General features: G+C 40.4%; 6 protein-coding genes across 7 annotated transcripts; 2 read left to right on the forward strand and 4 right to left on the reverse strand.

Annotated features, from left to right (window-relative positions):
• Positions 1 to 363: 363 nt before the first annotated feature.
• On the forward strand, positions 364 to 1346 carry LOC131886987 (isoamyl acetate-hydrolyzing esterase 1 homolog). Its single transcript, XM_059235470.1, has 2 exons — positions 364 to 726; positions 804 to 1346. Exons 1-2 carry the CDS (start codon positions 436 to 438, stop codon positions 1194 to 1196), a joined length of 684 nt encoding a protein of 227 aa, XP_059091453.1. The 5' UTR covers positions 364 to 435; the 3' UTR covers positions 1197 to 1346.
• LOC131886989 (actin-related protein 2/3 complex subunit 4-like) lies at positions 1191 to 2534 on the reverse strand. The gene is made up of 4 exons (XM_059235471.1): positions 2312 to 2534; positions 1681 to 2007; positions 1437 to 1607; positions 1191 to 1362 (listed from the first exon to the last, which is right to left on the reverse strand). Exons 1-4 carry the CDS (start codon positions 2312 to 2314, stop codon positions 1357 to 1359), a joined length of 507 nt encoding a protein of 168 aa, XP_059091454.1. The 5' UTR covers positions 2315 to 2534; the 3' UTR covers positions 1191 to 1356.
• A 1967-nt stretch (positions 2535 to 4501) lies between these two features.
• Positions 4502 to 6651, forward strand: LOC131886889 (putative hydroxypyruvate isomerase). Of its 2 annotated transcripts, none has more exons than XM_059235341.1 (5): positions 4502 to 4582; positions 4969 to 5281; positions 5337 to 5506; positions 6044 to 6163; positions 6364 to 6651. In XM_059235341.1, exons 2-5 carry the CDS (start codon positions 4977 to 4979, stop codon positions 6549 to 6551), a joined length of 783 nt encoding a protein of 260 aa, XP_059091324.1. In that variant the 5' UTR covers positions 4502 to 4582; positions 4969 to 4976; the 3' UTR covers positions 6552 to 6651. The 2 variants fall into 2 exon arrangements, with proteins under 2 accessions (XP_059091324.1, XP_059091323.1); XM_059235340.1 differs by lacking the exon at positions 4502 to 4582 and adding an exon at positions 4692 to 4843.
• Positions 6458 to 13917, reverse strand: LOC131886888 (potassium channel subfamily K member 18-like). The gene is made up of 3 exons (XM_059235339.1): positions 12813 to 13917; positions 8789 to 8939; positions 6458 to 7577 (listed from the first exon to the last, which is right to left on the reverse strand). The coding sequence occupies exons 1-3, from the start codon at positions 13276 to 13278 to the stop codon at positions 6665 to 6667; spliced, it is 1530 nt and encodes a 509-aa protein (XP_059091322.1). The 5' UTR covers positions 13279 to 13917; the 3' UTR covers positions 6458 to 6664.
• A 136-nt stretch (positions 13918 to 14053) lies between these two features.
• On the reverse strand, positions 14054 to 18797 carry LOC131886887 (uncharacterized). Its single transcript, XM_059235338.1, has 3 exons — positions 17234 to 18797; positions 15391 to 16709; positions 14054 to 15325 (listed from the first exon to the last, which is right to left on the reverse strand). The coding sequence occupies exons 1-3, from the start codon at positions 18499 to 18501 to the stop codon at positions 14253 to 14255; spliced, it is 3660 nt and encodes a 1219-aa protein (XP_059091321.1). The 5' UTR covers positions 18502 to 18797; the 3' UTR covers positions 14054 to 14252.
• A 3517-nt stretch (positions 18798 to 22314) lies between these two features.
• Positions 22315 to 26723, reverse strand: LOC131886114 (coiled-coil domain-containing protein 77-like; the record flags this gene model as incomplete). Its single annotated transcript, XM_059234355.1, is given in 7 exon segments — positions 22315 to 22610; positions 22970 to 23144; positions 23213 to 23329; positions 23400 to 23643; positions 23714 to 23916; positions 24005 to 24163; positions 26433 to 26723. Coding segments are annotated over 7 exon segments (1281 nt in total), but the record flags the coding sequence as incomplete, so codon positions are not given.
• Positions 26724 to 27942: the final 1219 nt, after the last annotated feature.

Raw genomic sequence — 27942 nt, forward strand, 5'->3', positions numbered from 1 at the left:
TTGATATGTTATATACAGATGTTCATAACTCAATGTTAATAAAAGTACACGTTCCTCTGATTTCCACTGGCCAAGAATTGCATTTTCCTTTCTTTGCGATCTCTCTTTTGTTTCCGAGTCTCTTAACACCACTCTTTGGTCCAAACAGTCTGTTTGTGTATTAAAAAATCATGGACGATCAGGTAAGCACATCACAACGTCTTTTGAAAGGCAAAAAGCCGTCTAATACTTCAAAAAATTAGAAAGCCAGAGTAACAAAATCCAGATATCCCGGGGATATATCCCGTGGCAAACCTTGCTCGATTGGCACTATTCCCTATGAACTTATGAAGCGATTCATCAAATATCTTCAACATTTGACCACCAGGTGGAGCTGTCACGGTTGTTGTGAAAAAAGAACCCATGTTACACCTGTACTGTTCCACAAGTTGAAGGATGTGTTCCTGGCCTAGGATTGTTCTGATCGGTGACTCGCTCACCCAATTTGGTTTCTCAACGGATGGTTGTTGGGCTTCGATGGTGGCCAATCACTTTCAGCGACGTTGCGATGTCATCAATCGCGGATTTTCTGGCTATACAACCAACACATTGCGGCAAATCTTTCCCAGAGCCATTACCAAGGATTGTTTATCCGGAGCTAAGGCAGTGACATTGTTCATCGGGGCCAATGATTCTGCCATTCAGGAGGTCAATCCTATCCAGCATGTGCCCTTAAATGATTTTCAGGTAGAATTCTCGGTCTGATCGGTCTGATCCCACAAATACATAAAGTTGCCTCACAGTTAGTTGTATTATATTTTCAGGTTAATTTAAAGGTCTTGATCGGAAATATCCTGGAATTAGGGCTCGATAAAAGCAAGTTGGTCTTGATCCCACCTCCACCTTCAGATGCGCTTATTTGGAAACAAGCCTGTGAAGAGAGGAACAGATACACTTTGGGTGGTCCACCCAAGACCAATGAAGCCACGCTCCTTTACTACAAGGCTATTCAATCCATTGCTGAAGAAAAAGGGATAGCCTTTGTGGACCATTGGAAGGATCTTTTGGATGGGTCGAATTTTAATGATGGCCTCCACTTTTCGACGAAGGGTAGTCAAACGCTCTTCCAAAAGCTCCTGCCATTTTTAGAGGAGCGAACACGGGATGTGGAGATGCAGTTCCCGGATTGGAAAGATATGCAGGCCATCAAATTTTAAACTTAAGCATCACTGTATTTACGTTACTTAATTCATAGATCATGGTGGATAATGTAGACAAAGCAATAAAAAAAAATCAAGAAACGAAGCTCATGAGTGGAAATGTCATCGGTATATTTGGAAGCAACAGCGGAACGGAGGCGGGGTTATCACAGGATTTTCAGAACTGAAACGAAAATGAGCCCGTTATGGCGTTATTATTATTGGAACTGCACATTGGCCAGGAACAGAACACGTTACCCGCTTAAGAAATTCTTCGGCGCAAATTCTAGCCCGAGAATTCACACAAAGCTTCATTTCCGAGATCTCCTTGTCGATTTCCTCCATGAAATGGATGACAAAATCGATCAATTTGTGTCGGTACATCTCCTCGGTGTGAAAATTGGTAATCAGGAAACTGATATCGTAGCCCTAAGGATAGAAACAAAAGAAACCAGTTGACGGTGAGCGTTCCGTCATCATTCATAACTTTGCCATGTCCCACCTCAATCTTTTTCCGCCTCAAAATGATAAAGTTCTCGGCTCGTCTCATCATAAAACCCATAAACTTGTGACACAAGAGCTTCTCGATCTCATCGGCTTGCTTGATGGCGATGGAGACCCGGATCGAGTTGATGGACGGCTCGATCAAGACCCGTTCCTTCTCATTCCGCGATATAATCACCGGGTTGAGGAGCAGCTCGGGCGACTCCTTGACCTCAATCATGGGCTTGTTGTGCTTCTCCACCTTCTGAGACGAGAAGTTCTCCAGACACATGGAAGCCTGCAGCGTTCGCTTCACGGCCAGCAAATACGGTTTTAACGTGGCCGACTGAAACAGAAGATCGATTTCCTTTTACTTTCGACTCCAACCCAGGGGCGGGTTGGGTTGTTGGGTACACCTTCCATTTGGGATCTTTATCGATATCCCGGGGTCGCGAGAGTCTCAAGTCCATGTCGGAGGTGAAACCCTCGGGAATGGGCGGGGCGGGAAAGACCAACTGGCCCGTTAAGGTGTGGCTATGCCTCACCATAAGAGCGTCCTAAGCTATGGCACCCCCAAGGTCGACAAGAAGGCGATACGCTGGAGGCATGCCAAAATCGATGAAGATGCTCCGCTTCCGCCTTTTACTTACCATGTTGAGGGTCGAATCCCGGGAACAGAGCCAGAACTGAGGCCACGAGCGACAGGTATGAGGAGATACGGACAGTATCCCAACCAGTCAATGGAGGATGCGAGGTGAGGAAGATCGAGGACGATGATTGATAACAGAGAGATCGGTGCAGGCATGAACGACTCCCAACGAACGCCCTTCCTTCCTTCCTTCTTCTTCTGTTGAGACTTTTTGAGATCCAGTGGGTGTCATCAAGCCACCAAACAAGACAGACCGGACGGTACACCAAGACTCAGGACTGCCATGAGTGGACAGACGAAAGTCAGTTGCATAAATAAATAAAGTAAACTGAGTGATCCATGAACACCTGGCTAAACTCATCTCGCGAAGCGTGGTTGCTAAAGCTTGGAATTAGTTTGATAGAAATATAAAGCATTGATGCACCGTTGCCAGTGCCGCAGTAGATTTTGTCGCTCAAAAATCTCTAGCTTTGTACGAGAGCATGTTTGGCCATCCCTGAAAAGTCTCTCACCCATCTTCTCGCAAGCCAGATCTATGCAGAGCAGGCAAAGCCGGCTTTGGCATATCCATATCCATTTGGGCCATGTTTCGGCAAGTCATAAGAGCGGGCAGGGGGCAGAACCCATGTCAACAAATACATTCACCCATCGATTCTGATGCGTTTTCTTTCTTTCGTTCTAGCTGCAGGTTGCGTGAATGTAGTTAAGTTTGATATTTGAGTGCTTTTCTAGGGCTATTGTCCTTTTCACTGTGACAGGCAGCGCTCTCTTCTTCGTCAAGGTGCGGACAAACAATCGTAGAAACCAGAGAACTCGCTCTAAGATGACAGACATTATCATGGGATTATTAGATGTGCAATCTATTTCTCATGTGCTGTGAGACAATAGATAAGCCAACAACTCATCTGCGAGACATTTTAGATTCTTTATGGATAAAATTGATGACAATTTTGACTTGTAAATAATAACCAAACAGGGAGTTGTATACTGTATGGTTGATATCACAAGAATTTTTCCGTCATCATTTCTAACAAAATAGTTCTAAGAAAAGCACAGTTTCACAAGTTCTTGATGACTAACTATAAAACCATCACTTTCACTGGACACATATTTAGGTTTTTGAGGACAATTTGATGATGTGATGGTGGTGTGTTTATCATGTTAGAATACATCAGCCATAATGTATTCAGCAAGAAATACCCTGTTAAAATCAGGCATCTTAGAGCATATTCTTGCGCTTTTATGTTTGTTTGTCTGCAACAAGAGGGGGCAGAGTAAAATGAAAAGGACTATAGTCATTTTTTCATTGGGCCTAGCCGACGTTTCTTCAACTATTCTAGTTGATCATTTTGTCCAAAAATATGCATGTGATATGACACTTTAGTAGCAGATTGAGAACTAACCACATTTTGCAGCCTATTTGCATCATACTCTGGGCCCAAAGGAGAAATCCCTCAGACCAAAGCATAAATCTTATGCCAATGTCCTCAAAATTTCTTATGCACTGTAAGCTTAACTTCTGGTCGAATTTCAAAATATCCAAATAGATAGGCCCCATGGTGTATTTCAAAGGGGGGGGAGGGGGTCTAGGATTAGTACTTTTTATTGTACAAAAATGAGCTCTTGGAATTCAATTTGAAAATTTCCTTCAATTTTATCTCTGTAAGCAAATGAGGTAAAAAGCACAAACAGTTATTTTGGAAAATGATAAAATTTTAAAGCTGTTGAGACCCTATTCATTCATATTTTTTATGTGTCTATGTCTTTATGCAAGCCTTTGAAATACATGAGATGCTTTGAAAGAGCCTTTTGACGGTTTTGTTTCCTTTCCTTGTACTTTGAGTAAAGTGGTAAAGTGGTGTTAGTCAAATGTAATGAACTGGAATCTCCCATCAACCTAAGCAATAAATTTCTTTCATCCATCCTACGTATATTGTAGTATCTTTAGCAACAGCTTATTGACCCTGGAAATATTTACCAATTCATCCAATTTCATAAATACAATATTCAACCACTATTTAAGATAAGATACTGTTTATTGCTACTCTTGGTCATGTCAGGTTATAAAATGTATCAAACTGTATGTATAAATAACATATACAAAAATTGTTAGAAGGATAAAAGATGGTCGCTTCTCTTGATTCAACTTTTGAACTTATTGTTCATCTTGATTGTAACGACGAAACCTCTCATTAATAAAAACGAAGAAAATGAGTGCTACCCACCCATCGACCCTTAAAGTCAATCCTTTTGCTTCACTCCAAACAACAGGGTGTGTAACTTCTCCCTAGTAACTATTTCTTCAAGTAAAAACCAAGCTATAAATGTAACCAAATAATTATGCCATTGATGCTCTTCGACCTTGCTCATGCTAGACTCACTTTTAAAGAATATTGTGGTTAGATAAGAAACCGATCCAAGAGACCTCAAATGAGTCACTCCCATGAAAGTATACATGTCCCAAATTTCTCATTTCTACTAGTTTCAAAGGGCATTGTTGGAGACGAATCTACGCATTTCAACATATTGCCAAGTAGGTCCCCTCTATTGATGGTGATGTTAGGCCATCATGATGTCTCATGTGCTTTATCTGTCATTTAGTATAAAATGCAAAGTACTGTCCACTCCCCATCAAGTCCTTGTTCAACTCTGTTTTAGACTCCAAGATGACTTCCTCCAAGACTTTGAAGTTTTGTGCCAATCTCTCCATGATGTTCCAGGAAGTTCCACTGGCTCAACGGTTTAATGCGGCCAAGGAGGCCCAATTCAAGGCCGTGGAGATGGCCTTTCCATACGAGATGTCGGCGCAAGAAATTGCCCGCATTAAAGAGGAATCTGGTTTGGAGCAAATCTTGATCAATGTGTTTCCCGGGCCGGCTTTGGGCTTTGCGGCCTTGGATGGTCAAGAGACGGCCTTTATGGATAGCTTGGTCAAGTCTGTGGAATATTGCAATGCACTCAAATGCAAAAAGTAAGTTTCGTCTGAAGTCTAAATTGAGCAAAATTGATTTGAGTTGCTTTTTAAGGCTGCATATCATGTCGGGTCGTCAAATGGAAACCCAAGGATCAGAAGCTACTCTTTTGAAGAACATGCGAGCTGCTGTTCCAATCCTGGAGCAAAATGAGATTGTCGGATTACTTGAACCAATCAATGGGTATTCTGTGCCGCAATATTTTCTCAACAACTATGAAACGGGTAGGTTTCTTTTTTTAGTTAATGAAAACCGGTTACCAAAGGTATGATTTTTATTCTCATCAATGCAAAGAAAAGCTAACCTAAGTAATCAAGTTTTCTGTGCATTTCATGGCTCTCTGTTCATAAGTGGTTTGAAAGCCAATTTCGAGTCACTGGTAAGTGGAAAGTAACTGCAGACTCATTTTGACCTTTGATGATTTCGTGTTAAAGTAATTCAGCGAAAAACATCTCAAAAGAAAAATGCATCCTTTTTTCTCCTTAAAGTTTATTTGAATTTGAATTTCAAAAGGTCAACACCTTTTAAGCTTTTTAATTTCAATGTGTGCCTTTTCATGCCACATTGTTTGACGAGAAACCTGAGCAAGCCTCTTCTCTTCAAGCTTGATGGCATAAAAGGTGACGAACCTAACTTTCTCAAAACCCTATTTTCTGAAACTTCCCTAAAACAAGAGAAGTCCATTAAATGAATAGTTATTCTTCATTAAAGTATCACATTATTATTATTATTATGGTTTTCTTTTTCAATGATATTTGTAGCTCAAAGGGTGATTGAAGAATTGAATAGCCCTAATTTGCGCCTACAATTGGATATCTTCCATCTGCAATTCATCAAAGGCGATTTGACCCACAATATCAAGAAGTTTCTCTCAATCACCGGTAAGATTCATAATCAGAAAAGATTTGTCATAAGATCATGGTTGGGTTTCGTCAGTTTCTTTGAAAATCCCTTCGTTGATCAAAAGCTTCAAGTTACGGATTCACGAAACCTACTTATTATCCTGCCATGCTCTTTTAGTTATGTTTATCAAAGTTTGCATGTACTTAGAGGTTTGAATGATAAAATAATTTGTTTATAGGTCACATTCAGTTGGCTCAAGTGCCTAATCGCAACGAACCAGATACCTTCGGCGAAATCGACTACAAGTACGTCCTAGATGTTTTGGAACAAGAAAAATATGGTGGTTGGATTGGCTTGGAGTATAACCCCAAGGGTGACACTGTCTCCGGCCTCAAGTGGATTAAGGACTTTGGATATGAGCTCTGATTCTCCTCCTTCTCTTTAAAATGTCTTCCTTGCTTGTATACTGAACACCTGTCAAATGTTCCTCTTTTGGCATCGACAATATATTTTATCTGAAACCACATTTGACCGAACAATTATCCTTCAAACCGAGTAGGCCGAATAAGGCCGACTTTGCGAGCCACATCACGGACTTGCTGCACAATCTTCTCTTGCATTAGATTCAGACACATGGCCAGAAGAGCCATTCCCAGAAGAATGTAGACCGTCCCAATGATGAGTTTAGCCCTGGCCTCGGTTTTGTCCTCGGACTCATCCACTTGGTAAATGTAGTCGTTGCCAGGAACAAAATCCCCGAACCCAATCGTCATGAGACTCGTGAAGCAGAAATACGCACCGTCCAAATAGTCCCAACCCTCCCAATTGGAAAAAATGACCGTGCCCAAGATGATATAGAACATGAGCACGAAAAGGCAAGAAGTGACGGGGATCGTGACTAAACGAATGTCTTCAACTAATTTGAACTCGACCGTAACCGTTTTGGGGGGAGCCATCTGGATCTCTTCTGGATTTGAGTCGTCACCGTTCTCCATTTGAGATGTCGAGACCGGCCTTTTCCGCTTTAATAACGGCGAGAGCGCGGATTTTAGACTCCCTTTGGTTGGTCTCGGCACTTGCAGACCATTTGAAGGCTCTGGATGAATAATGAGATCATTAGCTGGAGGAACTCCGTCTTGGTTCACGTCTGGGAATTCTTTCTCCAGATCGATGTCGCCCACTTGAGACACGACGAGACTAGGACGACCCTTGCGGGACGCCCTTTGAGAATTTCTCGCTGAGCTGTCCCGACTCATTTTGCGCTTCCGACGATTCTTAAACGGATTAGAGAACTTGGATTCGGACTCATTAGAGCTCTTTTTGCTTGTAGATCCATCTCTACTTGGGATTCGACTCCCCGATCTAGAAATTGATGAAGGTCCGGAATAATCTGTCGCCAAGGCGGAAGGCAAGGTGGCTTTAGTGGGCAAACTCTTCTCTGGTTCACTGCATCTAAAACATAACAAAAAGATCGAACCTTGAGATCAGTGCCCTTGAAACTTTTTCTTCTTTTCTTTACGGGAGCATTTTAATGACATGCATTGTTGCATGTAATTGATAAGCGAAGCGCCAACCAATAACTGCGAATTCGTGCTGGTTTCGACTTAATCAGGGTCAAACACGAGACCAACAGATTGTCAAACAGCAGATGATACCTGGCTCATCTACAATTAATCAACCAATTACGTATCCGAACCCTTACATTTCATGTAGAGATTCCGAAAAAATAATCAAAAGATAAAACACTTCAAATGTTTTTCCCTTTTGAGGCATTTTTAAATCTTCGAGTGTTTTTGCAACATATTTCCAAAACAAGGCGATTTTTTTCATTCAAACAATATTAAAGTACTACTTTTTTGTCAACACGTTTCACTGATGAACATCGATGCTAAAATCTGGCAAAAATGTTCTAGATTTGTTGCATCTTCATACTTGGAGGAGTCAACATTTTTTGGGACCTTTGGTCTTGGGGATTTTAAGCCCTGTTTACAATACTGTACGTTTTGTATCTTGATCTTAAGTCCTTGCACAGCTTTGAAATAGTTAGATTGTTAAGAATTATCTTCGTTAATTCCTCTCTTGACAAAGTCTATTAAACTAGATGTTTGCAAAATAAATAGAAATGCAAAATGTCAAAGCCTTTTTTTGGGAAAAAGGAAATAAAAATTTAAAAAAGGATAAAGTGGTGAGTACTTCTAAGGGTAACATGCAAAAATGATCATTTTCTGGTAATGAGGCCAGTAAGACGTCTTTGTAAAATAAGAAGATGAAACTGTAGATTAGGTTCACATAATTTTGGCTCAACACAAAAGTTTAAAACCTTTAAAACTTCAGTTGAACGTATTTTTGAAATTATTACAAAACTTTAAGAAAATTGCTAACCTTTCATAAGATATTCTAAATTGCTCTTAAATGTTTAGCCTATCTTTGAATATTCTATTTAAATTTTTTGCTCTCTTTCGATTAATGATTATTCAAATATTTCACCTCTAAAAGTTGAATTTTTCGTAGGCTCTAATTTCATTCAATTTCAGAGTAGGTATTTCCAGTCATTATGGAACCTTGACCTTGACACTTTACATGCGTCACACAAAATATTCTTTACTTGAAGGGCAATCAATGGAAATCAGTAACAAAACAATGCTCATTATTTGTTCAATTACCTGCACAATTTCGTGTACGTGTATTTGAAGCTGGATCCCAAGATGTGTCCAATGTTGGTCATATACAATAACATGAGCGGAATCCCAATCAGAGCGTAGAAAATGGTGGTCAGTTTGCCCATGTCCGTTTTAGGCGTCAAATTGCCATAGCCTGGAAGCGAGAAAAGACACAATAGATAGCTCATATACATTCTACAAGAGCAATAACATATGGAACAGAGGTGGATTCGATGATTTGACGGACTAGAACGCTTACGGAAATTGATGCTGTGAAAACGTCAGGGCTTTAAGAAAGACGTGTATTTCGCCCTCGTCACTTTACCTGATAAACAAATGAATGGATTTCAAGTCAGAAAAATCTCCAAACATCTGATTCTCAGCTCAGCGATTCCCACTCATTTGTCTTTCTCAAGCTGGCTACGTAAAAGGCAAACCTGGTCCGTGGAACAAATTGCCCCCGTTCTCTGTTTTCCATAAGTTTTTGCCCGTCCACCCCCTGGATCAACATACTCTGAGGCAACATGGACTTCTGAATTGATTGATGCGACCCTCACGGAAAAAAAACATAGGCATACTTTGATGTCACACATTGGGCAGTCTGTTACTCTAATTGGATAGTTTTCTTTTTCCCCCGGACGCGAACACTTCATTGAAGTACAAAAACTTGGGACGTGACATTTTGAGCCGGAGCCTCTCAGAGGTCCTAATGAAAAAGCCAAAACAGCCTTAATCATAAACAAGTTATGGCCAAGCTGAAAAATAGCATCGACATATCAGGTTAACAGTCATCCTTTACTCAGTTCATCAAAGCACATCAGTGCAATTTTGCACCCTCAGTGAGGCTTTTCGTATAAATTTCTGTTTATTATAATTCATTCAATTATTTGCCAAGATACAAACATCTGTCAAAGTTCAATCGGCATAATCCTTAAATAGGGACATTTATGTGTTCCGTCCTCCTTCTTGTCGCTTGAATGGGGGATATCATTGCAATCTTTCTACATTTAATGTCCTTTATGGCTAGGCACGCCCAGAAAAACTAGGAATTGTCAAATCATTGTACTATAGAAAAGCGTATATCCTCTTTCTACGGGCTGAAATTGACAAAGTTTCCGAATCTTTGTCGCACTCTTTTCTTCAACCAACAAAAGAAGCCAAATTGGTTCCTTTTAGAGAATTGCCGAGGTGCAAATATCAGCTTGTTAAAGATCACTTCAGTTGATGCATGGACAAAGTATTGAATACACTGGGAAAGTTGATATTCTCATCCATTTCATATCTTTACGAATATGATCTGACCTTCAAAATTGAGGATGAGATTTGATTTCGGATAAGGTACCGATTTCATAGAATTGTGCGAGGGTGAATCCAAACCAAGTGATATTTGCCAAATATTAATAATCTTCAGAGCTATCGAACAGATTTATCTTTGATCGTAAATTGAAAAACAAAAATTTATGTTATAAAAGAGATCGAATGTTAAGGTTAGAATTAATACTAATCTTAGATATTGAAGCGAAATCTATTTGGTCAAAAATTATGAACGAACCGGTTTCTCGGCAAAATAACAAAGAGCACGGGTCCATGCAAAAACATTGCTGTTTTTTGGTTAAAACGTGCTTTTTATCACCTTTTACTATTTCACAAAATGGTTGGGTCCAATTTGTTTCGCTTTCAAGTTTCATTACACTTTGCTCAAACAACGCCGATTGACCAATTGTGAATTGTATTTTTTTAAATTTCATCAAAAGTCGAAATAAAGCATAAATGCTTTACAAATTTGATTTTGCTTCAATATTGATATTTTGATCTTGAGTGGGTAGGAGCCTGTATATGATCTAATTGAGCTTTGAAGTATCATGGGTACCCCACTTAGTGACAAAATGCGGACAAAATTGGCCCAAAAAGCTAAAGATATTAAATTCAGGGTAGCTCTACCAGGTATAAAAGTGTGGATAAGAGTACAAGGGCACTTATGATTGGGACAAAGATTAAAGTCGGCTAGTCTATGATAAAATTCGAGTTCATTTTTCAACAAATGCATGTAGTGTCATCCAGCTCGTTAAGGGTCTGGTGTTCTTTGACAATCAAGATAAAAACTATAAGTAAAAAGGTGTCCACAAACCCTCAACGAAGATTAGGATGTATAAAATTGTTCATGTCCTTAAATATCATGAAAAGCATAACAAATGAAATGTGCTCTCGAATTTCAGTTAGCAATTGTTAAATTATGAATTGTTATGAAGAAGAGTCCTATTTGTGCCAACTTCCTCCCAGTAAGTTAGAGACTGAGTGTACATAATACGTATTGCTAAATGCCAACGGTGCATACTCTGTGAAGTGTGAAGTGATCTGTACGCTCCTTCAATTTTGAATAAGATTCATCAAGTTACCTTGAACAGCTTGCATATTTGTGACAGACCAATTATTGAATCCTAATGATCCTCTATTATGGTCCTTTGTAGTGAGACTCGTGAGTTAAACCCTGGGATCAATTTCTTTGCAAACTTTGACTCGTCATCTTTGGGAATGAATGAGGACCTCTCAAGTTTAAAATTATGCACAAAACAAAGAAAAAAACCGTGCATTGAGATACCTCATTGGACAGTTTGCTGTCAAGCACGGAGATCTTGATTTCCTGCGGCTATCTTTTCCAAAAAAACAAGGCAAGATGACAAATCTACTTGATATTCTATCTATAACGGCATAAAATCCAAAGTAAGATGGATTTATTTCATTTTGCGTGCGTTGGATATAAAATTTTACGGGCATCATGTTTTCTCATGCAATCATTTTGGTTATTTGACTATTTTCAGTGCATCTGTCTGTGCTGATTTTGACTGGTTTGGGCTTGACAAATGATTAGGAAGTTTTATACGTAAGCAGCTTAGAAAACGTTGCAAAGTAATCTTACTTTGTGGTAAAGAAGGCCTTCAATTTATGTATTCGACCTTCATATTTCTTGCAAAACCGTTCGATTCTTTTAGGATTAAACAAGGCTTTATGAAAGAATGTTCATTGCACTTTATTTGCCATCTACGTAGATGACTTGAAACGAATCAGGAATTCGTTCTTTTTTAAATCACCGAAAGAAGAGATGTTATTTCAGGGAACACTTAATCTTCAACTTTCAAACAATACGATTTCGAATTTTACTGTTAAGAAATGGAAGTCTTAAAGAAGCATCGTCGTTTCGACTTTTCGCCCGCTTAAACGGATTCGTTTAAGTTTGTAACGACTGTTTGATTATGGTTTTACGACTTTTCTTTCGGGATAATTTAAAACACGTTTTAGAGTAACTTGTGTCAAATCATCGATAAAAAGTATGATCTATGTCTGAATCTTTCCACTGTCCAAAATTACGTTTGTATTTTGTGGAAAGTGCAATTTTGACAAGTCCCATTTGGACTTGACTTTGACCGTTACAGGTTCTTAACAAATGTATTGTTATAAAGATGACATCCAACACGTAGCTGAAATGATTTTATGAATGGAAAGATGCATTTTCACACGAGAGAGAGCAATCGAATATTCCGTCAACCCTTGAGAATATAATGCAAGTGTTTGACACGCTTCGGGAAAATGAACGATTGTCATTTCAAGGTTGTTCTTAAACTAAACGCATAAGATTTCAGTAAAAACATTTCTGACTTGACACTCCAATTGGACCCATTTTACCCTTCGTTATATTGAGTTCCTTCACTCCAAGCACCTAAATCCCACGGAGATGCTCAATGAAACAATGTACGAGGATAAGACAAAAGCACTCGAAGGGAGAATTCCCACAGAAAAAAAGCTCGTTAATTTCAAACTCCACGGCCATAGTCGCTACGCCTAATAAACATTTAATTACACCCATAAGCACTTCTGGCACCAATAAGGGCGCATTTTTCACTTCTTTCCTAGACTCTGCTGAACATGAATGGCTTCTTTCCAATTTTATTCAGATAAATGCACTACAAGTAAGGTGCTAAACAAAAAAAACAACTTTCCTGAAAATGTATCATCAGGTATCCAAGCTCACCTATCGTGGTAAAAATCGTCAATGAATACATTAGGGCAGAGGAGAATGTCCAGATTCGCACTCCTGGATTGGTCCCGGTGTATCCATGGCGGATATTGACAACCATGTCATGTTGGAACTCAACCACGAGTTTCCGTGTGAACTTTTGCCAATCATCCTGTCTTAATACATTAGTGTGCAGGGTGGCATTCCATAATGAGCGGGCAAAGCCTTTCCGGAGCTTCAAGGCCACCACAGATTCTTCCATCTGGGAATCAGCTTCGAGGGAAGCAAACACAAAGGCTCCCATCACCATATACAAAGCGATAAGCCCACACACGCCCACTTGAGTGAATAGAAAGGCCAAGACCTTCCGAACCCAGTTGATGACCCGCTCGATGAAGGTGTAAGTCCGGGTACGTTTGTAGTAATACCGAGGAGCTGTGTCCCTCTCCCGAGCAGAAATCTTGTGGTAGGTCGTGTGCATGCTACACTGTGATTCAACATGCTACTGGTTGATGATTATTCAGGATCCGGAGTGTACTTGGTGGAGGAACTTGAACACGGCGGGGTACAAAGGTGGAAGTGAGTCTTCTGGAGTGGATTATCTTGGACCATGATTTAATTAGGCAACTCGTAATCGCTTCATGTCAGAGATTAGAATCAACTGCAGAACGGAAAATGGGTACATCTCGAAGTCGTGAAACACGGACCCACTTCGCGTCAAATTTCCTCGCTGCTGAGAAAGGAAAGCTCAAGAGCTGTTCGAAGTTTATCCCAAACTCAAGAAGAGTAAGAAGCACTTCGAATGGAAACGCGAGCTGGGATAAAAGCGTGGAGCTCCACTTCATTGAGGTGCTCCTTGCGATCCGGAGGAAGATTTGTCTGATTCTCTTGTACACTGATTGATTCATTCCCCGAGCCTGATTTATGGAAGTCAATTGTACAACCAATGTTTACCATATTCTTGGCATGTAAACATCCCAAGGGAACATGAACAGAGCAGCGATTCTGAGGGCTTTCGCAATCCCTCAGACCCAGTTTAGCTCCAAGGTAAACGATGTGTAACTCGATTTCCTATCAACTACCTAGTAATATACAGTAGTCTAAGATACCCATCCCCACTTGAGTGTACGTTCAGTACCGTGCGTTAGTCAGTTTCTGTGAGGGAAAATTGACATTGTTAATAAACATTTGACGTTATCGCCCAGTCGTATGGGCCCAGTATGTGAGTAGTACTGAGTAGTGTGGAACACGTCTCATCGCAAGAAGAGACGAAAAATGAGGCCAAGATTCCTTGAAGATTGCAGGGTATTCAATTCTGATGGGGGGTTGACAGGTTTCAAGACAACACGCGACATTTTGTGGAAAATTCAAATCTATTTATTCTTTCATCGTATACTTATCACAGCCAGATTCGAGGGGGATTATCACAGTAATTAAATTTTGATACACACTGGCCTAGCCCAAAGTGTCGGAGATGCTTGAGGCAACATTGGACAAATCCCTGATCAGATCACCTTTCAGCGTTGCCACGCTCTCTACTTTTTGAAGCAAGGTTGAGATTGTTTCCGTTTTTTCCTCGGCTAACAGCAAGGGAATGGCTATTTCGTCGCCGATTTGTTTGCGTAGCAATTGTTCAAGCTTTCTTAGCACATCTGGCATGAACACTTCTGAGAACTCTAAAATGAATCTGGTAATATAATCCTTCAAGGTGCGTTTGATGATGCCACAGAACGATATCACCTTTACACCAAAGAGTCGAATTTCGCAACCTTCCAGGCCGATATGGTCAACATTCCACCGCAGGATTTTGGCGTTGAGCTTAAGGTCGAACTTGAACACAAGAAACTTTTGCATGCTCGTGTAACCTGGCATGGCTTGGTAAGAATTGGTGAATTTGTTGAACAACTGAGTCTCCGCTGGGCGATCCTCTATGCGAACTCCTTTGGCCAGAATTCTGGCCCCAACCCAGACCTTACCCTGGGATAATAATGACAATGGAATGTTGTTTTTATATTTAGTGAAGCACCTGTGAAATATCTTCTTGCCCAAACGGACGAAGGCGTCTCCTTTCACATTCAGACTAACATCGAGATCACCACCAAGAATAATTGATGTTTTCAATTGTTCTTCCATTTTGGCGACACTGCCAGCAATACGTAATGTGCTGGCCCCGTAGACCTTGGCTTTCACAGTGGTACTTGGGACCGAGACTGTTACCTTGCACTCATCCATGAGGTTGACGAATCCGGTGTGTGAATCAACGATAATCTCGCCATCATTCACGGTTACGAAAGCGTCTGTAGCTCTAATGAACTCTTTAATTTTAGAGGAGATGATTTGGGTGGTGATGTAGTCGATGCGCAAGCTGTTGGAACGACTCTTCAAAGCTGAGAAAACTTGAGGACCTACAAGTAATGCTCTAACTGGGAAGCCCACTCCCGTATTGTCGAATTGGGCCAAAACCAATTTACTAACAAAATGAACAAAGTGGTCGTCTAGAAATGGATCCAGGGGAAGTGGCAAAGGACCTGGAAATCAAAGATCAAGCATTTTTGACACGTTATTTCTTTACATGAAACTTTTGTTTTCGTACCTAAGCTGATGAAGTCGAGGTTCCTCAATTTGGTGGTCACAGCTCCCTCAAATTCTGATTTCTTGAGAACACTCGTTAAGTATCCAACAAGCTCGACCAAGTTGAGATTTGAGCCTTGGACGCCCGCCAAGCCTGGAGCCAGAGCGTTGGATAAGAATGGCAATGTCTCATTGTTCACTTTCTTCAAAATGCTGCTGAGTTGCTCTAGAAGCTTTAGATCAAGCTCGTAGATGGTCTTCAGTTGCTTGAAATATCGACCAAAAGTCTCCTTGATCAAGTCAGTTCCGCCGTCCAACAAGGCGGCATTTTCCCCCTCCTCATCAGAGGTCATATTCGAGGCTATTGTCTCGGTCTCGAGGTCAATGAACTCTGTGGTAGTTTCAATACCCTCCTCCATTGGGTTAACTGTAGTAGTGATTTCTTCATCATCTGGGTTCCTAGTAGATTCCGGCGCTTCCGTGAAATCTTCAGCGCTTTTTAAAAGATCTTCGATTTCAGAAAATCCTTTGAGGCTCTTGATGCCTCGAGCTCGCATCACTTTTAGCACTGCTCTACTGATGATTTCCAGATCTTCGGCGTCGTTCTCAGAGAAGGATTCCGTAGTTTCATCGCTTTCAGGGACTTTGGTTGAAATTGAGGTTGTGCTCATAATTTCTTCGTCATCACTCAATGATACAGAAGTGGTTGTTTCCACGATAACTTCTTCTTCATCAGGTATGGTAGTAATACTAGTGGTGGTCTCCACGCTTTCGTCTTTGTCTGATGTGATCATTGTGACTTCGCTTTCTGTAAATGATTCAGCGATTAGAGGACGAGATGTTGACGTAGGATTTGGAAGATCCGTGAAATCTTCGCTTGAAGTCAACAATGCCTCGATTTCTGAAAAATCATCCAGATCCAGACTTTTCATGCCCCGTTCTCTCATGAGTTGCAACAAGGCTCCGCCAATCCTGATCTCGGACTCTTCTGTGCATGGACAACAAGGGCTGAGAGTTGAAGTTTCCATGGTTTCCTCGAGCTCTTCATTTTCATTGCTCCTCGTAGACGCTTCAAGTTCATCCGATTTAGTTTCGTTTCTGATTGGACCTGAGGGGGGCATCAGGGTTATGTTCGGCCTAAATGTCAAGCTGTTCATGTCAGAAATTGTTGATGTCTCTGTTGGACTATGAGTTTGTTCCTGGGTGGAACTTTCTCCTAATGAGTTCTCCTCCGTTTGGGCAGTCGTCATTTCCATTTCAAACTCTGTCGTGTCACTTTTTGCTCTTGCAGTCGTGGAAATTGCATTTCCAAAATCAACACTGCCCGTCGTATGCGGTGAACTGTTCATACGAAAAGTCATTGACAACCATTCTCACCTGAACTTATTTACCTCGATTTACACTTTGTTTTTTCTGAATTATCTGATGTTGGTTTACTTTTACTAAATACCTTTGATTCCCTTACTATCTCACGAAAGAAACGTGATTGTGGTTAGAAAAGTACTTTAGTACTCGTAAGATTGAATAAGTGTCAGCATGTGAGACCAATCATGATCTATTCAAGGTCAAGACCATGCGAAAAAAAATTGGACGACATCATACTTTGTTGCTTCCCAACAATTTCCCTACAACTATATTCTCAGCAAATTCCCACACAAGCTGCGAGAACTATTTCCAGTCCATTTCCCACTTGTTTTCCTTCCTCAATTTTGTCCGATACAAAATGTACCTGTCGTCTTTTTCTTGGGGTAAGACAATTTCTCCAGTTCATGGTTGCCGAAAGTACAAAAACGATGTCAAGATCTAACGAATGACAACAAGTGTGACTTGCATCAAACTGGACAAGAATAGAAGTTGTCAATGACCTTGATTCTAAATCCAGTGGGTCAAACGACCCATCTAGCATTAAGTAATCGTCCTCATACGCCATTTCCAATTGATCACCATCAATCTCAGAAGCCAAAAGGTCCATGTAAAAGTCCATGTCTTCATCGTCCATGTCTTCATCGTCCATGTCTTCATCGGCCATGTCCTCGTTTGCGATGTCTTCATCATGCAAATAATCAAATCCCAATAAAAAGGGATTTTGAATATCACGCCAAGTAATCTCCGAATTCTCAACTTCTGTAGCACTCTCTATTCTTAGATCAGGATCGTCCGTGATTGTCATGGGCAAGATGTCCGGCAAACCTGGCGAGCCAATCTCCATAATCCCGAAAGGTACCGTAGTAGGTTCCGTTGGAATTTCCATTTCCAATCCGAAATTTGAAAACAGGTCTAACGTGGATGGTAATCTTTTAGACGAGGAATCTGCTGTACCTTCAGTGGAAAATGGTTCTGTGGTTGGCTCGTCATTAGAAATTTCAGAATCTATTGTCCCAGTCTTTGTCGAAAACGTGAAGCTCAAAGTGGTTGGTGTCTCTGTTTCCAAGTCCAAAGAATTGGCGAATTCAAGGCCCGCCTTTGCCCTAGCTGAAGGTTGGTTCGTGATATCCTCCCCCTCAGCTGTAATCTTTAATCCCGACGGGTTAATCTGTAGGATCCCTTGATCTGACATTGGCGTTTCTGTCATCAATTCGTTCCCTTTCTTAGAAGAAGTAATATCTCCCGTGACAACGGTATTCACGAAACTATTACGAACCACCGCCGACGGTTCAATCGCCAAACCCGCTACAGAACTTATAGGGGTTGTTGCTTTTGTGGTCAATTCCATGGTCGATGCAATTTCAGAACTACTTTCCGTGGTTATTATCAATTCTTCCGGTATTGTGGTTGGGAGTGGTGCAGATTCAGTGGTAATCAAGGTCGTCATTGGGAGGGTTGAAAGTGAAACACTTGTTGTTGTGTCCGTTGACATTGGGGGTGAGTTAATTTCTTCAATCTCACTAATTTCGGATGATCTTGGCCTTGAAAGCGGCGATCCTGATTGCAGTTGATCTGAGGGGGGAAGGCCTAAGAAGGTCTTGTCAAGGTTAATGGGCACCTCAATCTGTCTTTTTTGTTGAATGGGTCGGAAGCGTATCCGTTTGAGTCGTCTCCGTCGTGCTGCTTGGGATTTGGAGACAATGAGATTGTTTTGAAAGAGCACATTGACCAAGATGACACAAATTCCTAAGAACACAAGTGGGCGCATCCTCCCCAAAATAGAACGACGCCAAAAGATGGAATTGTTGGAAGAAGCAGAAGTCCTGACTGATATTTCTCTGTCTTCAATTCGATGCCGGGCTGTTTCTCATGCGAGGCATGAATCAAAATGTGAATGCTAAATTGGCCACCTCGGTAATAAACGAACGAAAAATTTGCAAGACGAATTGTTCTTGGAATGACCCTGATGCACTTTCTGCCAAGGTTTGGCATGCGATTTCCAACTTTGTCCCGGTGGTTTGGGGTTAATATTTGACCACTATTCGTTCACTCTCAACAAAGACTGAGCAATAGGCTTGTTTCTTCTTCTGATGATTATTCGCCAATCCACCATTGGCAAATCACGGTTTGGGAAATAAGCTCGTCATGTTTTCATCCCATTATTTGCCCTCACTATGCCAAGATATCATTTCCCCGAATGGGAAATGCAGTTTTTACGGACGAGGGTTTGCACTTCACATTTGCACCATTAAAGACAATGCACACACTTGATTACCGAGGACCTTTTCCTACGCTTCCTTCACATGCTCACTAAGTACGTGCTAGATTAATGATTGCGTACAAAAGCGTGCGTAGGAAGTCTAGTGTCTGGGACTGAGTGTGAACACCTCAAAGACTCTGACAGGACTGGAAATTGTTCCATTCGATTCTCCTCTTCTTTGCCAAGATGGCATGCGCATTATACGTTGTAAGTAGATGTACTTTCGTTCGTTCGTTCGATTCGTGCGTACGGCAAGTGATTCGAATGACGCTCGTACGCAAACCAACCAACTTACTTCCATTCTTAAGTTAGGCGTAAGCGGTTAACCGAAGACTTCAACCTCTCGACACAGGTTTGTATGGCTCAATGGAGTAACGTTTTTCATCTTCATTCAAAATGATTACATATTCCCCCTTGCATTTTCTTTAATCAATTCTTATAAGAAACAAAGGGAAGAATGGTGCCCAAAATGTCGATGAGAGTTAACTTTCCAGATAGCTTGCAGAGAGATAATCTCTTGCATTAAAAGAGTCGAATTACTGAAGTTCCATAAAAGAATTTGGGTTGCATATATCAAAAAGTGTTATCAATTTAAGCGTTCTTCTCTTACATTTAAGCACCTTATTTGGCTTGCTTATTAAAAAAAAATCAACTTAGAGTTAGACACCATACAAGCTCAAAGTATTTGGCTATTGCTAGAAAAAATCTTTTACATATTTTGTCTTTATGATAATTCAATTGATTAAAAATTTGAGCTGCTTCAGCATTACAAGGGTCTTCTCACAAGAAAACTTTCATTTTTAACGTCAGTAAACGCATACCATAGTGGATAAACTTATAGTGAGTGGATTTCTCTATCTTCCTTGTGACAAGTTAAAGAAACTCTATGGCAAATCTACCACAAACTGTTGCGGCATTGGTCTTTCAAGGAAATATAACGTCGGCTCCTGAATAAAATATCATTTTTGTACACCACAATTCCCTTTCCTTACCTGCCTTCGTAAGTGCTCAAAAGTCGAGATTTTGGAAATTGGTTGGTTTTCAATTAATTTCTTTGCTAGTTATTAATCCAGCCTTGTTTCAAATATCTACGTAACGCACCGCCGACCAAGGGTTTTAGTGACAATGATAAAGCACTTTTAGAATACCCAGTATCAATTCTACGTGGCTGGATCATAGTGCTCAAGAAGAAAAAAATTCTCACATTGCCATATGGCCCTTAACGGCACAAGTACCCCTAAATTTACAACTGGTCAGGATATCAGGGTCAATGTCCCTTTTTATTGTCAACTCAATAATAGTTCAGGTCATGCCAGAACCTAAAATCGAATTTGCCAAGAACCAGCTTTGAAACCAAGAATTGCAACCAAACTCAACCTTGAAGACGCCTTTACCCTTTCTTTGAGTTGCCTCCACACCACCGCCCTAAGATGCATGAACTACTTTCGATTCTCTGATGTGCATCATTCTAGCTTAAGGGCTACCCTGGCCAAAGGTAGATCTGCAGAAGGTAGTGAGCCCATCTCACGGTCAAGGCTACCCGAGGTAAACCAAATCTCCCCTCCTAACTGCCAATGAAACATTTGGTGGGAGCCATAACAGATGACTTGCGTTCTTTCGTTCAAGAGCTCTGACAGAATGAACTTCGGCATTTGAGACAAGGTTTTTTTTGTTCTCAGAATGGAACGAAATTTATAATGGCGTGATTGGGTGTCTTCATTTTCCTTGGGTCTGAGTATGTTGTGCATATAAGTATTTCTTGACTTTGACCTCGCCTTCCTCTCCACAAAAGACCGTTCTCCATCAAACAAGGTCACTCAAGGCAAAGATGGGTTGTCACATCATGATGGTGGGTGGACTTATCTTTAACGTTATGTAGGATTTTGTCAAGAAGGGGGGGGATAATAATCTTTGTGAAAAGTCACCAAAATACAGCTTTGAGATGCGTTAGTCAAATTTGAAGGAAACAGTAAGATCCTTTCGAAGTGCGTTTATTTTGCAACGTGATAAAAATATGGCACTTGTAATTCCGGCTTTGTTGGTTTAGAAACGAATATTCATTTTGTTATATTTAATAAAGTTGTTGATTATTTCAAAGTGGAAGCAGGAGGATCCCAAGAAAATCGTTCATTTCAAAGTTTGGATTGTTTTTTCATTTCAAATACTTTACGCGTCCTTATTTAAACTTGATGCATTTGATGCATAACACAGGCTAAAGCTAACTGATATTGTCTCTTTTATCTTGGTATAATAATATTTTGTACTTTTCGACGAAATTTGTCCCTGATGATTCATTGACAAAAGTCAAAAAGGTTAAAAAACTTAGCACTCTATTGACTAGTTAAACTTTTGTTGCTTCAAAAGTTTTGGAATATCCATAAAAGATATTATGCACTGAACAATTACCTGTTTTCATTTATATATAAGACTTATAAAATACGACCATGTTTTCTGGCAAATGCAGGATCAAAAAAGAAAATATAGGACTACTCGTTATAGAAATGAGGGAAAATGTTGTCAATAAGAACAGAGCCAGAACAAATTATTTATGATTCATGTTTTTTGACCTATGCAAATTTTGTGCAATTTGCCCTGAGGATTCATGTACAACATCTTATTTCTTGTTGAGACTCTAACTTCGCAAGTGCTAAAGGGACAAAACAAGTCAACAAGAAGCCATTGGGACAATGATTCCTGGGGGAAAATTGCACTTTACGTCGTGACGCCTTCACGTTACTTTGGTAAAATGCCGTTAGGTATATTTCCATCATCCACTTGAGGCTTCTGTTGATGCCCTTTTTGATGGTAGGCAATAATATGGAGCGTTTTTCAGATATATAAATTGTTTCATCAGAAAGTTCAAGTTTTAAGTGGACGACAACTGAGAAAAAAGGAAAGAGCCAAAAAATGAATTGAAATGGATGTAATTATACTAAAGCTAAGTTGAATATTTGATGAGAGGTTGTTTACTTATGACCAATTTCGAAAGAAAGTAAAACTATCGTCTGGGTGTTTATCAAAGTTTACTAACAAAAATAATAATAGTAATAATAAGATAAAAGTACCAACACAGGCAAAATCAACGGCAACAAAGCTTTTTTAATACATTAATTTTGGCAGGCATTAAAATCCCGCCACTTTGATTGCTGATGCATAAGGGGGAAATATATAAATACATAAAGTTTTTAAATAAGTTTATATCCGAATATTGTCTCCTTATTTTAGCGAAACACAAAATATTTTGCTTTTTTGGATCTTTATGCTGATAAATCAGAAAATGACGTCTGATAGTAAATAGATGATGATATGTAAATTCAAATCAACAGCTCATTCATTCGTTTTATTGTCTGCTTAGGAAAGCACATTATTTTGCGTCTTTGAAACCACAAACCACATGATCAGGCACGAGCCATTGAATTCATTCTTGAATCGGAGGTGGTACCAATCATACCCGTTTGCATTTAAATGGCAGTCCTGAGCTACAACCGATTTCAAGGAATTGGTAGAGTTTGACTTCTATATGGATTAATTCAGCCACTGAGGATTTTTCTTCAGGCTTCTTTTGATTTCATCTAGCTCCTTTTCGTAGGCTTTGATTGTCTTGATGTAATCATGCTCTGCAAAAAAGAAAAAAAGAAACGGATTACTACAGTCATGCTAACTCCTGTGTCTGGAGCAGGAATGCCCTCCCAACAATCCAGAAGTATTCTGTTTCGTGTACTTAACATAGCGAGCTAAAAGTTGACATAGCGAAGAACTTTCTTTTCCCCCCGAAAAGTGAGATTTTCTGCTCACTGTCACAACTTGCGTAAGAGGATGCTAAAACGAATTGTCACAAGCTTTTTCCGCAAAAAAACCTGCAAAGCCAAGTGTCGACTTATCTTGAGTGTATTTGAAACGAAAATTGACATTCCGCGAAATTGAGTACACGATAATTTCCCCCGTTGAATGAGCCCGAGTGTTCAAGCTTTTTTACCTTTGTTCTTTGAAATGGCGGTGGACACCAATTGGGTTTCAATCTTCTTGATTTTCTGCTGCAGTTGAATCACATCCGCTTGATAGCCTTCGGCCTCTTTTCGTTTCCTTTGTTCTAACGCATCGTATCTGTCTTTGAGCACTTCAACTTGCTCAAGCATGGCCTTGGTTCGTTTCTGCGGACATGAGCGACAATTAGCCTGTCTTAATCCTTTTTCTTATACCCTGATCCTCAACGTCTTACTCTCAAAATGTCTTTGGCGCTTTGGCTCTGTTCTCGGAGATTCTCACTCTCGACATGGCTGATTAATAAACGGGATTTATAATTCTCCACTAATTGCTTTTGCTCGCTCAGCTCGGCCTGGAAAATGGGGCCCACTGAGGGATCATTGTCAGTTCAACTTGATTGGTCGGCCTAAACGTCAACTCACCGTGATTTTCTCAATTCTTCTTCGAAATTGATGCTCGCCTCCGAGTCTGAAAGCGGAGCGTTGTCCCGTGTAGAATCCGGCTTCATCCGGAGATTGATCACAGCCGTAATGCTGAATAAATTGGAGTTTTCTCAGGAATACCTCTTTCTCATTGATCCATTGGCGTTCTTTCTTGCGAAATTTCCCACGTGACTTCACCAGTTCTTGCGTCAATTCATCTTGAGTTTGCGCCAGAACTTCCAACCTAGGATAAGCCCCATGATGAGCTGACACTTCTCAGTGGCATTTTTCATCTCTATTGCCGAGAAACTCACTGCTTGGACATGGCATCAAATTTGCCATCATAACTCTGGCGAATCTGCTCTTGTGAGTGACGGAGATTTCTTTTATCCTCCTCTAACATGGACACCTGTTCCAGATGGCATTTTTCTTGCTCCAAGAGCTGACTTTCCAAGGCCAAGACCTCCAAGCGAAGATTCTCCGCACTTCTTTGAACTCGCCGATTGTTTAGACGCTTCTGAGACGAGGGATCATATGCATGAAATATGTAATAATAAAGAGTTGGATTTCGCTTTATCTTGTGTATCGCGTCAGAGTTCTCTCACCTCATCTCGTCGGATGTAATCTTTGATCCTCTCAGGAATGAACATATCTTGTTTCTCCTTACCCTTGGCCTGGGTCAACAGGCGTGTGATTTCATTGTCCGTTTTCCCACAAATCTCCAGCAAAACAAGCATCTTTTGACGACTTTCCAGCTCTTGAATCTGAGAAAAAAACGATATTGATCAGTATTCAATAGAGTTGGGGGTGAAAAAAAGATTTGACATTTCCAAGACTTATCGTGAAACCTAAGAACGGCCGGGCTCTGAATTAGTACAAGTTATTTTTTTCTAATCTTATTGCTAACTACGTCCTCTTGTGGTTGTATCGCATACAAGCAAACAAGCAAACAAAACAGCCAAGAAAGAACCTTCAAAGCGAAAAAAAAAACTTGCGTAAGCACAGGATTTCAAATATCAACTGATCATAGTAACATAGCTGGGTTGACTGCAATAAGTAATTCGCATGGATAAAAGTAAGAAAACGAAATGGCTTTTGTCGCCGGCGGCCATTGACTGTTTCATTCTTCATTTTGAAGAGTGTTGGGCCAAAAACGATGGGCTGATCTTACAATTAGTTTAAACTTGCAAACTCACATCGTCTTAAGAAAGTGTGAAGTAAAAAGCAAAACAAAAAAACTTGAAGAACGTTAGGTTTCCAGCTCATCATCCAAAATTCACACACCAACGGTTCCCCAATTTATTCATTTTTGTCTATCAAAGGCAGACTTGGCAAAAAGCTGTACTACAATTAGATTGACCAACATTAGAGTCTTAAAACTTTTAGTACATTGACAGTAATCAAGAATTCTTAAAGGTCCAATCATGCCAACTTATTCACCGGTCATTTCTGAGCAAACACATTCAGCAGGTTGGGCCAGTTAGTATATTTTTCGCATCTCACGCATATTGGGAAAAGAAACAGCTGAGAAATGAGTTTCAGACAAAGTAAGTAACTACTTTTGGAATCATATGTCGGCCCAACCATGAACCACTTGAAAATGGAGGACGCTGAATATGACCAATTCCAAATCGCGGCCTTCTTCAAACCAGACGGGTCCGGGGTTCCAGGTCCCTACAGATATGCAATTAAAATTTCAGCTGAAGCAAACGAATAGGTCAAAAGTTATGCCCTCGCAAAGTTAGTTCATTCATTTTGTGTAGAGCTTTGAGAGGGCATAACTATTTATCCAGCCATTCCATCAAATTGAAAATTGATTGAATGTAATTATAATACTCGGATTTAAAGAAGAGTCCAATGCATTCACTCGACTCTAGGAGACCAATTATCAAGCCTAGCATCTCCGTTTGTATTCCAGAGGCACCGTAGAAAATACGTTATTTGTTCAAGTACTACCCGACCGACTGGTTAATGAGAAATTTTCAAGTCGCACAAGCACACACGAATGGAAAAAAGCATAAGTTTAAAAACAGTCGATTAATTTCGCACGCATGCGACATTCCCCACAACGCATGCATTAACGCAAGGACGACGTCATCACTGGACGGAGACGGTAGGGTGGGAGAAACGTAACTTTTATCCAGATGAACCAAGTGCATTTTCCTTCACACAAGTGAGACTTTAGCTAGCTCAGAGAGCCTTCGCCAATTTTAACCTCAAAATCAACCGTTGCGTCAAAAGCAATAAGGTCTTGAAACTCAGTACGACGTGGCAGAAAATGACTTGCTTAGCACCACCTTGGTAAGATCTTACACGGACTTCTAGAAATATGGACTGCGTACGAGCTTACCGGCAAATCGGCCTGCTCTTGGTCAGAGCCACTCTGAGCCACTTTTCGAATTAAAGTAATAAATAAGAAACGTGGATCTCTTCAATTAACAGTAGGTCAATTTTATATCATTTACATGCAAAGTCGATCATTTCAAAGTTTGTGTTGTCAAAAGCTTATGTAGCTGACCAAGAATAGGCCGAAAATTCCAATTTTATGTAGTGTTTACTTCATAACTTTGAACATGTCTCCTGAGTTCCCTAAGCATTGGTTTGGGCTCAAACTTGGCTATCTATTCAACAAGACCTTGTGGTCGCATGAAGAGCTAGCTTATTTGAAATAAGATTGGATATTTAGGTAGATTTTTAGGAGATAGGATATTTTTGCTTCCGTTTGCAGTCCCTATCTCTAGAAGTCCGTGGATCTTACCAACGTGGTGCTAGCTCATTCAATTTGCGCCCTCCCTGGTCTGAGTTTTAAATGCTTATAACTATTGACACCGACGTACGATTGAGATCAATCAAAAGTGGCCATTGGTTTCTGAGGCAATAATTGAGTCAACTCATGTGAAAAGAAATGCATTTTTGGATTTTTAGAATTGGAATTATTCATTTTCCCCCTCCCCCCGTGGCTGTCCAGTGGTGAAGTCGTCCTTGATTAACGTTAGGAATACAATTGAATAGAATTGGATATCGTGCGTTTACTTTGAGACTGTCGTTTTGGGTCTCGAGTTGTTGTGACCGTTTGCGTTCATGCACCAAGGCCGCCCGCATTTCTTGGACCGCAGTCTGCAACCGACCGATCTCCTCGTCCTTGACCGCCGCTTGCCGTTCTAAATGCAAGTTGGCCTCGATCAAATCACGGTGTGAGGACAATTTCGAGGCCCATTCAGCCTCTTCGGCTTCGAACTGTTGGACCTTGGCCTGATAAAAGGCCAAAATCTCGCGGGAAGGGGGAAGATTCTGTAGTAGAGTCCGTAACGAGCCCGCATCGGCCGCGGCGGGCCGGAGTTGCGGGCAAGACCGACTTTTACGGATGTCATCATCAGGCGGAGGCATGTTCACTGCCATGCAACGTGGATCAAGGACGAGTAAGACCAAGAGAAAGGCTTCAAGGTAGGCACTAGTACTACGTACTACTACTACGAAAGGAAACTTTGTTTTGATTTGGACATTTAAATATGCCAGGCTAGCCGCCTCATTTCAAATGTTGACTGTACAGCCCAGGTCCAGCAAAATCATCCGCCAGGAAAGTAGAGCGCTTTGATTGACAAAGAGGTGTGTTTGTGTCGTCTTTTGGTGACTTTTTAGCGTATTTCCCACTGACAATCAAAGGACCATCATTGTTCTTCATCTATATATTGATAAGATATTTGTTCCACGAATAATTAGGCGCTGGTCTTGAATTTAAGATTGACCTTAAACCAACACCTGTCTGATGAGTGATGGCTTATTGCCTTTTGATTGGGAGGTCTCTAGCCTAGTTTTCATAACTTTGAAGATAATAAAGAATCAAGATATAAGTCAGCAGATTGGACCAAAGCCATCTTTTGAAAAAACATTTGCAAAAAATAGGAAGTTTTAGTTTATTAGATAAAGTCCAAAACAATCTTTTTCAGACTTCAAACTATGTTTTTGAATATGGTAATGAGCAAAAATGCGGCTCTTATTGAAAAAACTTTTAATTGGACAATTTTTTAACAATAAATGACCTGGAACTGTTATCAATCCCTTAACAAAACACTGATAGTCTTGATTTTTGTGACGGCAAAATTCGCCGGTAAGAGAGGTCAAGAGATGAATAAGCTTATTACCTCCAAGCCCCAGTCTTTACTCTTGCAAGACAAGCTTTATAACGTTCAATGATGTGTGACTGATGTGAATGAAAGAAATGTAAAGCCCAATATGGTTGGCTTAATAGCTAAGAAAAGCATCGAGAGAAAAAGTCGCATGGTTGCAAGAGGCTAGGTTTTGGGGGCAATTGTTCGAAGATCTATTTTTTATCAAAATTTAAAGGTCAGGTATTCTCCCAGCCCGATCAGCCAAGTTAGAACTATTTCAGAAAAGCTAGGGGGTAGTCAATTTCTTCGTTGTACTTATGTAACTCTTTCATTAACCATGGCAATCGAGTTGCAATGTTGACTTTCCTGCCGTTAAGTTGTAAGCTTTAGATACTGACGGTATTCTTGATATTTTTCATTGCATTTTAAATCGA

Source organism: Tigriopus californicus, chromosome 9 (assembly GCF_007210705.1).
Source record: "Tigriopus californicus strain San Diego chromosome 9, Tcal_SD_v2.1, whole genome shotgun sequence".
Lineage (NCBI taxonomy): Eukaryota > Metazoa > Arthropoda > Copepoda > Harpacticoida > Harpacticidae > Tigriopus > Tigriopus californicus.